General features: G+C 36.2%; 2 protein-coding genes across 9 annotated transcripts; both read right to left on the reverse strand.

Moving 5' to 3' along the window:
* Positions 1-1,120: 1,120 nt before the first annotated feature.
* Positions 1,121-17,538, reverse strand: LOC131620553 (dolichol-phosphate mannose synthase subunit 2). Of its 8 annotated transcripts, none has more exons than XM_058891669.1 (5): positions 17,344-17,538; positions 15,703-15,809; positions 14,167-14,557; positions 13,883-14,040; positions 13,124-13,806 (listed from the first exon to the last, which is right to left on the reverse strand). In XM_058891669.1, exons 3-5 carry the CDS (start codon positions 14,534-14,536, stop codon positions 13,513-13,515), a joined length of 822 nt encoding a protein of 273 aa, XP_058747652.1. In that variant the 5' UTR covers positions 14,537-14,557; positions 15,703-15,809; positions 17,344-17,538; the 3' UTR covers positions 13,124-13,512. The 8 variants fall into 8 exon arrangements, with proteins under 8 accessions (XP_058747658.1, XP_058747657.1, XP_058747656.1 ...); XM_058891671.1 differs by having other exon boundaries at positions 13,126-13,806; positions 14,167-14,465; XM_058891670.1 differs by having other exon boundaries at positions 13,126-13,806; positions 14,167-14,465; positions 15,698-15,809.
* On the reverse strand, positions 7,239-8,645 carry LOC131620555 (uncharacterized). Its single transcript, XM_058891677.1, has 2 exons — positions 8,391-8,645; positions 7,239-8,196 (listed from the first exon to the last, which is right to left on the reverse strand). Exons 1-2 carry the CDS (start codon positions 8,519-8,521, stop codon positions 7,737-7,739), a joined length of 591 nt encoding a protein of 196 aa, XP_058747660.1. The 5' UTR covers positions 8,522-8,645; the 3' UTR covers positions 7,239-7,736.
* Positions 17,539-17,839: the final 301 nt, after the last annotated feature.

A 17,839-nucleotide genomic window follows, 5' to 3' on the forward strand; every position in this document is an offset into this window, starting at 1 on the left:
AAAAATGTAATTCTTCATTCAATTCTCCCATTCTGAATGTTTTTAAAATAATCCATATTGCCAGTTTGGAGTTGGAATCCAGAGTTTAGGAAGGGATCTAAGTAATGGCAATGTCAAAACTCTAGAGTCCAACCTTAAGGATTATTGTCATTGTTTCATTATAAAACTTCGTTAGTTTCTCATTCTTCGTAGTAAGGAACATGATTTTACCTTCAAAGTCACGAGTATGTTTTAGTGCTAAACAATGTTCATTCAGTAACAATTTTTTTCTCGTCAGAATCTAAATGATTGAAAATAGGATGTCCAACTAGCTTAGAGTTGAATCTATGATTATGTACAATGCATAACATATTAAATGCTCAATAAAAATTGATATATGGTAGCCGTGCAACTTAAAACGACAACCACATTTTCTTATTTCGATGTATCACATTTTTCCAAATATGTTTTTTATATTTACCACTTCTTTCACAATTCATTGTAATGAAGGACATTCTTTTATCAGAACCAGAATCAAACTTCCTTATTATAATCCACAGCCTAATTTGAAAACTTTCACATGAACACATTTAAGCATTATCATCATAACGTAAAAATTTGCTCAGTGATAAAAAAAAATTAAAATTAAACATCAACATATACAACACCTGCAAACGCACAATTTGACCCAAGTTATGACAAGCATAACTTTGCTTATTGTTAAAAAGATTTAGGCCCTATTTGAAATTGTTTGTTAGAGCTTATCTTTTTTTGCTACAACTTATTTAAGCTTATCTACAAATATAAGTTTTTGTGATGTTTTTTTAAAGACCTTATCTAGCTTGTGACATTTTTCATAAACTTTTTTTTAACTTCTTTTTATAACTTCAAGAACACTTTATAAAAACAACTTATAGCATATATATATATATATATAAATCATTTATATTTATTTTATCTTTTGTAATAAAAATTGATTATACAAACTTATTCATAAACACTTATTTTGATAAACACTGCAAATAAGCTATTTAGAACAGGTTTGTTACTGGTTTAGAACAAAATAAATCAAAACATATGAATTCTATTTATGTGTGTGTGTGTGTGTAATATGTTGCAAGTAAATCAGAGCATCAGAGCATTGACACCAATTAACACAGTATAGACATACAAAATTACAATTATTTCATTTTCTGGTGTAAAATGCTAGAAATACATTGTTGTTTCAAAACATCAAAAAAATAGTGCAAAACATGCATTATGCCTTCTTCTTCTTGGATTTGAGCATCACGAACCCAATAAATATGCATAAGAGGCAAAGAAGAGCCACACCAGCAGAAACGGGTATTAATATGGCATATTCTTGGGGTAAGAAATACTTATGTACGAAATGATCACCATCTACAAATGGCTGAAAGAGCACAAAATCGATAAACTTATCAGGAAGTTAAAATCAGGAAGACATAATTCATTAAAAGTACTAGACAAGTTACTAACCAGGATGATAACCCAGAAAGTATAATAAGTGAAAATCGATAAGCTTATAATGGACAATAGGAATCCAACCGCTCTGTCTGCCAATTCCATTTTAAATCCTTTGATTTTTGCTTCCTGTTGACAACAAAACAAACATTATCAGAAACGAGTTCTGCTGAACCAAACTGAAATGATTTTTTGAATTGTTGAAACAGTTTAAAATTCTCAAAACGAACTGGTTTCACAACTGGTTTCTGAACAGGTTTAAACAGTTCAAAAACTGCTTGATCATTTGGTTCTTATTCGACCGATTTCCCTATTTACAGACTAAAAAAAAAGCAGCAAATCAGGCACCATGATAATGAGAATATGAATCAATTGTTTTGGTTTTGGGTGGTTTATAATATTGATGCAACTGCCCTTATTTTCATTTAGTCATATCTTATGAGAGAAACAGATCACCTTATCTATTCTTATGAAGAGGAACTATCAGTTTGACTTTGAGATTATATATCAGGCTGTCCGTTTTACAAATTCAATTTTGCACAAGCCATCTGCACAAGACAGAGATTCCCGTGAGATTATATTGCAAGTTCCTATCAAGTTCACTCTGGTAGCGTATCACATTATTGACGCTAGATAATGGCGTCGTCCCATCACCATTGACACAAGTTGGGTACTGACTATGACAATGGCAAATTGATAATCCATCTCATTTGCTACTGATTGACTTTTGCTTACTATTTGAAGTTGACTGCAAATGGACAGAACTGTTTAAAAATTTTCCACCCATTTGAACTGAGACAAGAATTTTAACCTCTCCGAAATAAAGACTAACATCTAGCTGATACTTTAACTTAGTGTGACTTATAGCTAGCTACTTAACAAAAACTAAAGCAAGACAACATGAATAAAACCAACAAAATAAGCTCCAGTTCAGTAATAAAGCCAACAAAAAACTCTAAAATACTTGATAAAAGGAAGTACTTAAAAGTTAAAAGAGCATAATATTAATACCAGTCCAGATAAATGTTGTTAAACAATTTATAACACGTTAATCAATTCCATCGGATAGATTATGAAAAATGGAACAAATCAGGCTACTAGAGGAGGAAGAGGCAATCTACGAATCATAAACTCTAACACTGACACCGGAACACGACAGGGACGCTCCGACACTGATAATGTCAAAAACAAAGGACAACGACACTACTACATATATGATAGTATCTGAACTTAATTTATCCATCTTTTATTAAAAGAGTTAAAAATATTCTAATCAAAATTATTGTCTTTATTTTCCATTGATAACATTAATGTTTAACCCTTTTAAATATGTGTGAGATTTGTTTTAAAAATGTATAAGGTGTGTTGAAGTTAAAAAACAAATTCTTTTTCAATCACTTGTCTGAATTGTCTCTCATGTGTTCTATGAGCGTCAAACGGACACCGATTTAAAGAGTGTTGAAGCAAAAGAAAATAAATCATTTATTTCGAGACAGTGAGCACAGTGAGTAACAAAACCCTAATCTATGAAGTAAATCGTAAAATCAAATTTGATAGAAAGATTTCAATATATAAACATTGAAAAAAAAACTAATCTAACTTGTCAATTATCACTTCAGCATGCAATCGCTGAATTGCAGATCGCGCAGGGATCGCAATCTTATGCGCATTACAGGAAAGGGGAGGGAAATTCGAGAAAAGTAGTGAATTGGGAAATACGGACGGAATTTCTTACTGTTTATGGCGGCCAACGATCAACTCCAGCTGTTTCCCGGCAGGCTTTTGGTTTTTACGATTGCGCGAGTTCGGTGCAGGGACACCGGCTTGTTTCCGATACTACAAGGACAGGGACAAAGTAGTAATTTCGTTGTTTTGATGAAGCTAGTTGAGACTTGAATTCTTGGAGAAATTAACTTGTGATCACTTTTTTTATATCTGCCACCTCAATTTTATTTAATCCAATTTCACTCCGGTTAAAAAAATGTGAGAAATAAAAAATTTTTGAAATATATTTTTGGTATGTATCTCAAAATTTTCGGTACAGAAATTCAATTAATTTGAAATTTTTGGTACAGCAATCAAAAATATAGTTAATTTGAAATTTTCAGTATATCAAAAATTTCAAATTTTAAGTATATCGGAATTTTCAAAATTCTGGTATACCAGAATTTTAAAATTAACTAAATTTCTGTTATGTTTCAATTTTTGGTTTTTTGAACGGTTGAGATTTTGCCGACACTTTTGGAGGGTCTTGATTGCACCGGTGCATTTGTGTGGTCTAGAATGCACCACCATTTGTATAAATAGGGGTGTTAGGGTTATTGGATAACACATCATTTCAACAAAATGTCTCTTCCTCAGTATTTGATTAAAGTATCTATGTATTTCAATGGCCGCAAGCCTGCTGTTCAAACCAAGATTCCAGACGACGCTGAATCCTTTGCCACCTTGAAAGAAACGTTGAATAATTTGTTGCCTGATTCCGATAACAAAAGGGTGACAAAGATCGAGTTTCGGGAGGACTGGATTGATACAAATGGAAGGGTGAAATACAACTTAATCGAGTTGAAGAGTGATGAAGATGTGAAGGCCATGTGGAAATTATTTTGCCTTAGGATAACTAAAGGTCCGATCGAATTGGATGCGCAAATCCAAAGATCCGTTGACGATATAATGAAGTGTCTAATTCGTCCAGAGTCTTCCGGTAGTGCCTAGGTTTTCATGTTTCGGAGTACTATTTATGCGTGTTGTTTGTCATCTGATGTTTGTTTGTTATTGATGTTATTTTCTTTATACTCGCAACATGTACTTATTGTTTTAAAAATCAGACCGGACATCAAACTGGTGAAGGTACTGGGTCACTGGTTTATTGATCGAATCACTTAGTCACTGGACGAACCCCATGACTAAACCAGGTTAAATCGGATAACTCGGTTGAATAGCCCAGTCGTTATAACAAAATTATATAGGTATAAAATCTGTTGAATCGGAGTTTCGACAAAATATAACTAGCACTTAAATTTTTTAAAAATATCATATTATAAATAAATTCACAAGTTTATAATTTAAATTCAAATTTTACACATAGGTATCACACACAATAAAATAGTGCATAATTATAAAATATAATTGCAAACAAAGGTTTAATCGCAACATAATCTAATTGAATAATTTATAACAAAATAATTCAATTGTCTAGTAATTTAATTTCAGAAAAAAAAATTGTTTCAATATTGGGATTTCCTTCTTCAATATCAAAATTATCGGTAACAAAATCAACCGCATCTCCAACAATTCTTTTATTTTTTTATTTGAACTTTATTTATTTATTTTTTATTTTAATTTTTCATTAAAATAGTCAAAACGACGTTATTTTAATTTTTTAAAATAAAAAAATATAAAAATGAATTTAAACCGTCGGTTCACAAAAACCGCCGATTTTTCCGATTTTAGCGGTTTACACCGGTTCACACCGACTCAATGACATTCCCGATCCAACTATTGAACAAGACTGGTTATCTAGCTGGTCCCGGTTCGACCGGTCTGACCGACCGGTCAGGTTTTTAAAACACTGCATGTACTAGCCAAAAAGATTATGCAATAAGAAAGATGTTCATACATAAGATGTTCGTACAAAATATACAAATATACAAATAACAATCATAACAAAATAAATCTACATAGGTCCTCCACAAGAAACATCCCCCCACCTAGCTAAAATATTGTGAACCTCACCATCAGGGTTCACCAAACCCATGAGGCTATCCAAGTGAATTGCGATGTATTGCAGGCGGTTGTCCTGGTCACCAGCGCGAGGTGGAGGTGGTGGTGGTGAAGAAGCCCTGGTACCTGAAGGCCCTGGAACATCAGATGCTGCGGAAGATGGGTTGACCCTAGGGTGTGACACACTGAGGAACCACTCCAGGTAACCATCCTGACACTGCCCAGGCTGCTGAACCGCAATGGCTGTATCCATAATCTCACGGGGGAGCTGAGGATGTGGCTCTGAAACCAGCGATCAATGCCACCAGCTGGAGCCTCTAGGACCGGGCGTGGGATGCCCTGTATATAACCATATTGGCGTAGAAACCTCTCACGCAAGTGTCTAACCACATGGCTCTCCCATCTGACATACCTTGAATATAAGGAAGATACCTCAAAGGACGATGTGCGTGGTGAGCTGTATAAGGTGTCTAGATGACATCATCCAACGTCAGAGCATTCAGCCTCCGCATGTACTACAACAAGGGTCTGTTTCCTGGAAGGGTCTGTCTGGCCTTCCACCTCCTCGCACAAGGGTCATCAGTCTCACAACGCCTGGTCTCTATGAACTGGTGTAAAAAACGTACCAGCTATTGGAAGGTGAAATAGGAAATGCACATCATCCAGAGTCACCGTCATCTCCTCGAATGGAAGATGGAAGGATGATGTCTCCGGGTGTCATCTCTCAACAAAAGCTGATAATAGAGGGGCGTCCAGCATCGTCAGGGAGCATCCAGCAAAGTCCATCAAATGGAAGTCCCGAACTATCCTCGCCACCTGCTCAGGCATCGGTCTCTCGGAGAAGTTCTTCAACTTTGACCCGTGAGAAGTGAGCTTCAACACTGGACGCTCTTCATACCTAGCCCTTCCATATCCTATAAGCGACATGGTCAGCATATCCTGTCAAAACGGACATGTTAGAAGGTCCTCGTGGAAAACCTCCATTAGTGTGTACTGAAGGCTCCGTAGATGCACCTGTGGTGGTGTCTGTATCATGCACCACCCGTTCCTCGGCAACCCCCTCCTCAACCAAAGTCACCCGCTCCTCAATTCTAGGCACCTCCTCATCAGCAACAGGTACCTGCTCCTCAGCAACAGCCACCAGCTCCTCACCAATAGCCGGCTCCCGCACAACATCAACCGCCTCAACCTCAGCAATCTCATCCTGATGCACCTGCTCGTCCACATCAGTGGATGCTCTACTACCCCGGCGGCGAGGTGCACGGAACCCCCTACCCGCCTGTTCAGCCCTTCGTTTCCGGTTAGAACCGGTCGGAGGAACGTGTCCAACACGTAAAAGAAGAATATTGAGTACTGCAACTCTTATTCCCAGGAACCTACTTGCCAAAAATTATAATCAAGAAAAGAAGATTGTTTCAATATCAAGATAGTTTGATGGATCACTTCTAAAAAGCAGTGTTGCCTGTGCATAAGCCTAATACCAAAAATTAAAATGAATAAGCATGGGCCTACATGAATCCAATATATCTAAAATTGCCAGCATATCTAAAATTGCCATATATCATCATATTCAAATCATAATACTTAAAATTTGAATAGAACACACAAGTTACCGGACGCATTCACTTTAAATCATAATGCTTAAGATTTGCAATATATCAACATATTGAAATGAATAAGCATAGGCCTATATGAACAGACACACATGTGTGTGTGGCATGCACAAGATACCTTAGCAGGAGTGGATGGTGGTGCTTGTCGCATTAAGGAACTACTACTGTGAGCAAGTATATACGGTGTCTGTTCCCTGCCGACTGCTATACATCCCATGTGATCCTATAATCAATCAACCAGTTATTGACCCACAAGTACATGGAGATTGATTTATTTATTTTTTGAGAAAGAAAAAGTCATTGAAAAACAACTAGTCCATATTCCAGACATAGACCAATGACTAACAGTGGTCAGTAACAGGTCGTTACAACATGTAGCATGTCATTTCTCAGGCACTATAAGTGCTATGTTGTGACTGATTGCAGTAATGACAAATCAAAACCTACTCTATCATTCTCTCTATTTTAATATTTATCTTTATCTTTGACATGTTATGGATTTTGACAATTCACTCAATTGAATCTCATGAGAATAAGGATTGAATGGATTACCTTTAAATGAGTTACATGCATGGTATAATAATGGATTCTCAAACGAATTATTTTGCCACCTTATAACAGATTCAACTGGTGCATCAAAAAATCAATCTACAAGTTGCATAAGCTAAATCTAATTGAAAACACCATTTTCTGAGAGAAACAAAAACAAAAATACAAAACCTCATTATTATTAAACAACATGATTGTTATCTTTTAGTTCTTTAAACCAAAAACTACAGACAAATATTCCACAGTTCATTCTCCACAAGGAAGCTCAACAGATTATATGAAGTCCAAAGAAACTAAAACAAACAAAAAAAATGAATTCTTTGGATAGGAAAAGATAATATGAAGAGCTTCAGGAGCCACTGCTTCTCTCTGAGGAAAATAAATTGGTCCTTAGTTTTGCAGCATCCATTGCATGATGTCCTTCCTAATAACGCCTTCCGATCGGTAAGCATTACAGTTTGTTCTAAAACCATCATGAGGATAGATACTGAGGTTCCGATAGTGGGTGGATGTCCCAGCAGGATTTGGTGGTCGCAACATACTTGCAATGGTGGGGAAAGGTTTTGGCCATATACTTGATGATGGGGTAAATAAGCGCTTATTTGATCCCCTCTTGAATAACCTGTAGTAACTAGGTCTTCCGAGATTGAAAGACTTAGCTTGAAGCTCTGTCGTTCTTATAATTGAGCTAGCACCATTTGTGGGTGATCCACCATGAATCTGAGCTGACGGTTTCATTCGATCGAGACATCGTAAAATGAAGTTTCCGAGATTCCGGCCAACTTCTATGTCCCTTACTTGAATATTCTGATGAACTTTGATTGCTACATCAAATACAGAACGAGTTCTTCTGTGAAATGACAACATAAACGATATTGTATTATGTCAAACTATCATCAGGGCAGATGCAAACACAAACACCAAAATTTATAGAGGTTCCATTTTTTCATTAAGCCGTTCAAGGCTGTGAACCATAGAATTGAAGTTGAAACACAGATCCAGTAATTAATGGAAAGATTGAATTGAAATTGAAAAAGTGAATACCTGTGAAGAAATTGGCGGATCTGAGAGTGGTTAGGGTTTATGATCCTACGTTGAATCCTTATAGCGTGCCTGTAAGTTCGTTTGAGACCCAAAAAATACGCAGTTCCAAGTGCAATCTCCCATAGCACCATGATCGCGATATACCTTTAATTTCTTCTAATTACTTTAATTAACGGTATTATTAAATTAAATATTAATAATGTAGTTATGTTGTCTGAACTTTAATATAATCATTTCATTGCCTGTTGCGCAAGTTTTTTCATTTTTCTTCAGCCGCCACAATTAGCGATCGATAGCAGTTTTTTTTTCATGTCTCTTGTGCTTTCATCGCTGCCGTTCAGTTTTGGTCTCCGATTCATCTCAACCGTTGAGTTGTTTTATGAAAACCTATGGGCGTGTCGTTTTGTCGTCCCATTATAAAGGCCCACAGTATGAACATAGTCAAGGGTCCAAAGACAAATTCATGATATAGTCTTTGAGGGATATGGATCTTGTTGTGTAAGTTTTAGTTATTTCAATAATGACCTATTCTTTAGGGTAGAACATGTCACTTTATGTTTTGCTAAATTCTCGTTGTTCTTGTTAGTGGAGCTAGTGGATTCATGTATTTTATTTTAGGATTTTCGGTTGTTTGTAGTTTTTATTGAAACCTATGAATAAAGTAGATAATTTCTAGTGCATTTGCAATTCAGTGAAACTTATGGTTTACATTTTGCATCAAAGCCAAAGTAAAGCAATGTGATCCAAGAGAGAGAAGATGAGCGACGACAAAACACTCACCAAGATTCCACAGTTTGATGGTCACTATGACCATTGGAGTGAACTGATGGAAAACCTCTTGCGTGTCAAGGGTTTGTGGAGTCTAGTGAAAGAGGGTTACATCGAACCGGCAGAGGGAATCGAATTGAATGCAGCGCAAAAGAAGATTCCTGAGGAGCTCAAGATATAGGACTGTCAAGTGAAGCACTACCTGTTCCAGACAATTGATCAGGTTGTGTTTGAACAGATCTTGGATCGCAAAACATCCAAGATCATTTGGGAATCGATGAAGAGAAAATTTGGAGGCCACGAAAGGGTGAAGCGGTCTCTTCTCTAAACCTTAAGAAGAGATTTTGAGGTTCTTGCAATAAAGAATGAAGAGAACATCGATGATTAGTTTGGAAGAGTAATGCCTGTCTCCAACAAGATGAGAAGCAATGGAGAAGACATGTTAGATTCGAAGATTGTTGAGAAAATACTTCGGACTCTAACTGACAAGTTTACATATGTGGTGGTGTCCATCAGGAGTCAAAAGACACAGAAAAGATGACGATTGACTAGCTACAGAGCTCTTAGTCCGTACATGAAAAGAAATTTAAAAAGATCGGTCATGAATAAGATGATCAAGCTCTCAGTGTCAAAGGCATGGGCAGAGGATCGTACAGAGGTCGAGGCAGGGGAAGAGGACGCTCATTCAACAAATCAACAATCGAGTGTTACAACTGCCACAAACTTGGACATTTCCAATATGAATGTCCAAATAGGAATAATGGGGCACATTTTGCAGAGATCGAAGAAAATGATGAAGTTCTTCTCATGGTGTATGTGGAATTTCAAGGTACTAGAAGAGGAGATGTGTCATTCGTGGACTCTGGATGTTCAAGCCATATGTGTGGAGAAAAAGACATGTTCTCAAGCTTGGACACTAGCTTCACACATAATGTTAAGCTTGGGAACAATCACAAACTGATGATTGGTGGGAAAGGAGTGGTGAAGATAATGCTCAAGGGAATAAGCTATGTGGTCAACGATGTGTATTATATTCCAAAATTAAAGAACAACCTGCTGAGTGTTGGGAAACTTCAAGAACGGGGTTTAGACGTTCTATTCAAAGGAGAAGATCAAAAAACATGCAGCATCTTTCCTCCCTTGAGAGGAAAAATAGCAGAATATGTTATGAGTGCTAATAGGATGTTTATTCTACTGGGTGAATCAAATGACAAAACAAAGGAGGAGAGATTCATGCAGGTTGATATCTCAGACAAGGCAGAGTTGTGGCACCACCAATATGGGCATCTCAGCTACAAGGGATTTCACACATTATGCAGTAAAGAGATGGTTGTGGGTTTACCTAAAATTGGAGATATGAAAACCACCTGTGAGACGTGTGTCAAAGGGAAACACCATCGTGTTCCATTTCCAAAACAGGGCAAGTGGAGAACCACTGAAAGATTACAGCTTATCCACTCTGATCTCTGTGGCCCGATGAATCCACCATCAAATAGTCAAATAAGGTACTTGATAAGCTTTTGACGATTTCTCGATAAAAACATGGATATATTTTGTGCTAGAAATATCAGAAGCATTTCATCAGTTCAAGACATTCAAAGCGTTTTTGGAGAAGCCAACTGGGTTGTTCATTAAATGTCTAAGAATGGATATAGGAGGAGAATACAACTCAGATGAGTTCAAGGAATTCTGTAGAGAGCATGGAATCAAAATACAGTTGACCATCACCTTCACGCTGCAGCAAAATGGCATTGCTGAACGCAAAAATCGCACAATCATGAACATGGTGAGGCAACCTTATTAGAGAAAGAGGTACTAAAATATTTCTGGCCAGATGTTGTGCAATGGGTGAATCACATTCTTAACAGATCTCCTACACTCATTGTAAAAGATATGACTCCTGAAGAGACATGGAGTGGAAGAAAGCCATCAATCGAACACTTTAGGGTTTTTGGATGTATCGAATATGTTCATATCCTTGATGTTAAAAGAAGCATGCTCATTGACAAAAGCGTGAAGTGTGTCCTGTTAGGTTTCTGCAGTGAATCCAAGGCCTTTAAGATGTTCGATCCAGTGGAAAAAAAGTTTCACATCAACCGAGATGTGATATTTGAGGAAGATAAGAAGTGGAATTGGTAAGATGTTGGTCGTTCTGGTGAAGAAAGCATTGAACTTGAGTGGGAAAATGATTATGAAGATGCTGAGAATGCAAGCAGAACAAGACACTGATGACACTCCTTCACCAAACGATCCACCAACTGGAGAAACGATAGCAACAACGGGAAGGGAGAGAAAACTACCAATCTGGTCTGCAGATTATGTCACAGAAGAAGGGCTATCAGATACAGAGGAAGAAGCAATCATGGCTAGAGTCGAGATTGAAAACCTAGCTTTCATGGTCATATCATATCCGACCAGTTTTCAAGAAGCAGCAGATCAGAAATGGAAACAAGCGATGGATGCTGAGATTGCTGAGATACAATCCAGCGAACGGAACCACATGTGGTCGCTGTCTGCACTTCTCGTTGGAGCTAAGGCTATTGGGGTTAAGTGGATTTACAAGACTAAATTAAATGAACTGGAGAAGGTAGAAAAGTTCAAAGCTAGGCTGGTTGTAAAAGGGTATGCTCAAGAGTACATAGTAGATTACACAGAGGTATTCGCACTGGTGGCTCGAATGGATATAGTAAGGATGATCATTGATGTGGTAGCGCAAAGAGGATGGGAAATCTATCAGCTCGATGTCAATTTTGTTTTTCTGCATGGTGAGCTGAAGGAAGATGTATTTGTAGAGCAACCACAAGGCTATGAAGTAGCAGAGAAGAAGGACATGGTTTATAAGCTACATAAGGATCTTTATGGACTAAAACAAGCGCCCAGAGCTTGGTTCAATCGCATTGATGCTTATTTCGTCAAGGAAGGTAAAATCTTAATTGTGAGCATTTATGTTGATGATCTATTGTTCACTAGTAATGATGAGGAGTTGTTGAATGAGTTCAAGCGCTCCATGAAGGATGAATTCGACATGACTGATTTGGGAAAGATGAGATATTTTCTTGGCATTGAAATGATGCAGAAGGCTGATGGCATCTTTATATGTCAAAGAAAATATGCTGCTAAGTTGATCGAGAAGTTTGGGATGCAAAATTACAACTCCGTTTGTAATCCGATAGTCCCTGGACAGAAGGTTGGCTGAGCTGAAGCTGGTGTGAAGGTCGAATGAACGCTATATAAGAAAATGGTGGACAGCTTAATGTATCTCACAGCCACACGACCTGACTTGATGTTTGTGGTAAGTCTTATTAGTCGTTTTATGGCAAATCCTACTAAGTTACACTTTGCTACTGCAAAAAGAATCATGAGGTACTTGAAGGGAACTCTGGAATTCGGGATATGGTATCAACGTGAAGAGAAGAGTGAACTTTTAGGCTACAGCGACAGTAACTACGCGGGAGATGTGGATGACGGTAGGAGCACTTCAGGCTATGTTTTCTTGATGAGTGGAGGAGATGTGGCATGGTCCTCAAGGAAGCAACCAATCATAACTCTATCAACTACTGAAGCAGAGTATGTAACAACAGCAGCTACATGTGCTTGTCTAGCCATTTGGATTAGGAGGATATTGAAAGAAATCGGGCATGAACAAGATGAAGAGATAGTTATGTTCTGCAACAACACGTCCACTATCAAGTTGTCACAAAATGCAGTCATGCACGGGAAGTCAAAGCACATAAGAGTCCGATACCATTTTCTCAGAGAATTGACAAAGGAAAGTGTCGTTAAATTAGTCTATTGCAGCACTGAGCAGCTGGCCGACATAATGACAAAGCCTTTGAAGAATAATATCAGAGAATTTACCTTTGATTTGGCAAAAACATCAGAGAATTTAACATTTTAAATGCATCTGAAGAATAAAATTTATATTGTAGGAACATTATTGAATTTTCGTAGTGGGTGAGCAACATATTGAGTCTAAAAAATGTCCAGGAGCTACATAATTAAATTCAACAAACACTTTTCCTTTGGTAAATGATTCAAATATTAGTACAATAACTGATTTTAGGTTGACGGTCTACGAATGAGTTCATGGTAGTTTCAAGGGCAAATTTTGCAATAAAAATTATTTTCCACTTGCTTAGTATAACAAATGCGAAACTATTTTTTGGTTTTCAAGTACCTTAATACTATTTTTACTTATAAATGAAGAATTGTGGTTATGTGATTAAAAAATTCAAGCAAATTATTTTTCTTGACTAATGAGAAAATATCCTTAGATAAATACAAGCTGAGAAAATATCCTTACATGAATGTATATAATCACTGAATAAAAGCTGCATTAATAATAAGAAAACCTTCACGACTGTTTCAAATCTTTACTCACTCTGCTATTAAAATAATGCAATGATGTTACCATAATTACAAGAGTTGATAAGAAGGCTGTAAGAAATGTAACGATAGATACAAGATCAGAGTGCGCCTTTTTTCCAGATGGTATTCTCCAAACAAGACCAGCATCATACAGATTGGCATTATCATTTTTCAATTTGACCAAACAATTGCTATTTTCCAACGTTTCCTTTGTGCTGCAGCGCAGTATCGCATCCGGTTCACCAAATTCGACTATTGAGTAGCCACTTTCATTCAGAGGCTGCAAAAGAGTGAGAAAAAAGGAAGGTTTAGCTAAAAGTGGCATTAAGGTATAAATTGAGTTATAACAGCCTTACTTGATATCGTGCGTGCAAAGGAAACTCTATGCTGATATTAGCTGGCTGTAGCAATGTATTTGGATCAATATCTAAGTGGATTTCAACGGCAGATCGATTGGACAAGAAGGAAGGCAGCTCCAGATTTGTATCACCAAAGACAGCAATATCACTGAACACTGCAATAAAATGTGTTATCGATTGAAACTTGAAAGAAATATGGAGATGTTCCTTAAAGTAAAAATATGAAACTTCTTTCCCACGTTTTTTTATTCAAATCAGAAAAGCGGGTGATGAGTATTTACCGCCACGTTGAGCAAGATGTTGTAATTCAAATGGATCAGCAAAAACTCCAGAAGGCAGCCTTTCAATAATTATTAATTCACATGAGTCGTTTAAAAGATCAGACAAAGAGTTCAGCTGTTGGGTTTGTAATTTGATTAATGTAGACATGTGACGGTGAGAACCTTCCCCAACAAGATTGCGTTTTAGAATGGACAATCTTAATATGGAACTATGGTTTTCTGGAAGCACTTCACACAGACCAGAAGTGACTTCATGAGACATGAAATTTTCAAAGTCTGAATCAAGTAAGCCCGTATATCTGTCATAATAAGACTGCATCAGAAATTGCTTCACGGGAGAAAAAGATTTAGCATTTCTACTATTAGACATAGAATTTGGGGAGCCAGTCACCTGAAATGAAAATGAAATATATTGTTCAAGAAGATCCAAAGAAAAAAGGGAAACTTTATACGAATGTTTTAAAAATCGGACCGGAGGGCGAACTGGCGAGACCTCCTGTTTAAGGTTTAATTGATTTTTAACTAGTTAAACCTACAGTCGAATAGTTTATTAAATAAATAAATAAATAAATAAATAAATAAATAAATAAATAACTTATTAATATGGAGTTAAACTTCATAGATAAGTCATACACAATCATATGTTCACAACTTAATAAAGTAAATATTTCAAAAATTCATTACAAACTTAATACAACAAGATCAATGGTACACATAATAACACAACAGAATGGATGACAATACTGTGTTTGAAAGGGACAGTGTGATGATGATGAAAGAACGTGTTTGAAAGGTGAAAAAAAACTATGACGGTATAATGGACTTAGAGTTTGTGGATTAAGGATTTTGAAGTTTTGCGAGCAGAGTGAAAAGGAGACAGATGCATAGAGGCTAGGCAGAAATATTTACTTGGTTTTTGTTTTTGGATATAGATGTCCAGCATATCGGATATGAGTGTCCAACATGTCCAAAATATGGGCCTGGTTAAAACCATACATATATTTATCCCGTTTTGTATAACTGGATTTGGAAATCGGTATAAATAACATGCTTATCCAGTTAAAATGAACACCCCTGGTTACAGCAAGGGCTGCCCTGAAGTTTCTCTCTCAAGATTGTATTTCTAACCTTGTCTTGTATAATCCCTCATTCAATGTACCATTCTTAAAACAACATTAAATTTACTTTTTAGTTGGCTTTAAGAATATGCAAAACAGCATTTGCTTGTTCTTAATGTTTAGGCACTACTACCATGCTTACTTCGTATACCCTTTCCCTTGATGCTATTCCCCCTATCACACCCATCAATCATACGTGGAGTGCTTTTTTTCTCAATATTTCTAAACACTAAATTCTTTGTGGCTTATTATGGGACAGTCGACGAGCAGCATGTATTGTACATTGGTCGTTATGGTGCTAGTCCTATGCTCATTTTGAAAGAAGTCATTTCAACAAGAATAACACAGAATACAGATTCTTGCAAAGAATTCTAATTTTGCCATTCCAAGGGTTCTACAAATTCATTACTAACCTGACCTGATACTGAATCACCAACCGAACAATTTCCAGGTGACCATATAAATGAATATCCAGCTAACAAATAGATGCAGAGTTGAACAAAGTGCCTAGTTGTCATTTAGAATCTGAAAAAAAAAAAACAGATTAGCAGTGAGGAAAGATCAGACATACATAAAAAAAGGTCAATGATTAAAGAATCACTCAAACTCAAACCCTATTTTTCTAACTTCTTATACGGTAAGTTTGGTAACCCGAATGAATTGCATTCTAACCTAGTTTTGAAATTCTGTTTGGATAGATATAAGTGAAATGGGGTTTATCATAAGTTTAATTCGTCACAGTGAGTACGAAAAATAAACCTAATCTACGAAGAAGTGAATAATCAGATTTGATATATAGAATTCAATATATAAACATTAAAAAAAACTAATATATGTTGCCAATCAATCCGCTTTAGCATGCAATCGCTGAATAGGAAATCGCAATCTCGCACGTTTTACAAATTCAATTTTGCACAAGACAGAGATTCCCATGAGATTATATTGCGAGTTCCTATCAAGTTCACTCTGGTAGTGTATCACATTATTGTCACTACTCACTAGATACTACCATTGACACAAGTTGGGTACCGACTATGACAATGACAAATTGATGATCCATCTCATTTGCAACCAATTGACTTTTGCTTACTATTTGAAGTTGACTGCAAATGGGCAAAACTGTTTTAAAATTTTCCACCCATTTGAACTGAGACAAGAATTTTAACCTCTCCGAAATAAAGACTAACATCTAGCTACTTTAACTTGGTGTGACTTATAGCTAGCTACTTTCACAAAAACTAAAGCAAGACAAGGTGAATTAAGCCAACAATAAACTTTAAAATACTTGAAAAAAGGAAGTACTTAAAAGTTAAATAGCTCAGATAAATATTGTTAAACAATTTATAACATGTTAATCAATTCCATCAGATAGATTATGAAAAATGGAACAAATCAGGCTACTAGAGGAGGAAGAGGCAATCTACGAATCATAAACTCTAACACTGACACCGGAACACGACAGGGACGCTCCGACACTGATAATGTCAAAAACAAAAGACAATGACACTACTACATATATGATAATATCTGAACTTAATTTATCCATCTTTTATTAAAAGAGTTAAAAATATTCTAATCAAAATTATTGTCTTTATTTTCCATTGATAACATTAATGTTTAACCCTTTTAAATATGTGTGAGATTTGTTTTAAAAATGTATAAGGTGTGTTGAAGTTAAAAAACAAATTCTTTTTCAATCACTTGTGTGAATTGTCTCTCATGTGTTGTATGAGCGTCAAACCGACACCGATTTAAAGAGTGTCGAAGCAAAGAAAATAAATAATTTATTTCGTGACATTTTTCTGACTTTATTTGTGACAGTGAGCACAGTGAGTGACAAAACCCTAATATATGAAGTAAATCGTAAAATCAAATTTGATAGAAAGATTTCAATATATAAACATTGAAAAAAAATTAATCTAACTTGTCAATTATCACTTCAGCATGCAATCGCTGAATTGCAGATCGCGCTGGGATCGCAATCTTATGCGCATTACAGGAAAGGAGAGGGAAATTCGAGAAAAGTAATAAATTGAGAAATACGGACGGGATTTCTTACTGTTTATGGCGGCCGACGATCAACTCCGGCTGTTTTCCGGCCGGCTTTTGGATTTTACGATTGCGCGAGTTCGGTGCAGGGACACCAGCTTGTTTCCGGTACTACAAGGACAGGGACAAAGTAGTAATTTCGTTGATTTGATGAAGCATGTTGAGACTTGAATTCTTGATGTGAAGCTCTGCAAAAGAAATATGATTGGGCCTTGAATTAGAAGTTATAACTTATAAGGAAGATTCTTAATACACACCTTTTTTTGTATCTAGCACCCCTACTACATCTTGGACAATTTAACCAAAATACTCTTTTAACAAAAGGTGAAATTGAAATACTAAAATAAAATATTTTAGATTCTTTAAAAAATATTATATCATTGTGAATTTTTAATGGATTTTTTTTTTTGGGCATTTACTAGTATTTGGTGTATTTATGCATTTTACTGTATTTAAAAGATCAATATTAAAACTATTGTTGTTAAGGGTTCACAATATGAGTTGGG

This window comes from Vicia villosa, linkage group LG7, assembly GCF_029867415.1.
Source record: "Vicia villosa cultivar HV-30 ecotype Madison, WI linkage group LG7, Vvil1.0, whole genome shotgun sequence".
Classification (NCBI taxonomy): Eukaryota; Viridiplantae; Streptophyta; class Magnoliopsida; order Fabales; family Fabaceae; genus Vicia; species Vicia villosa.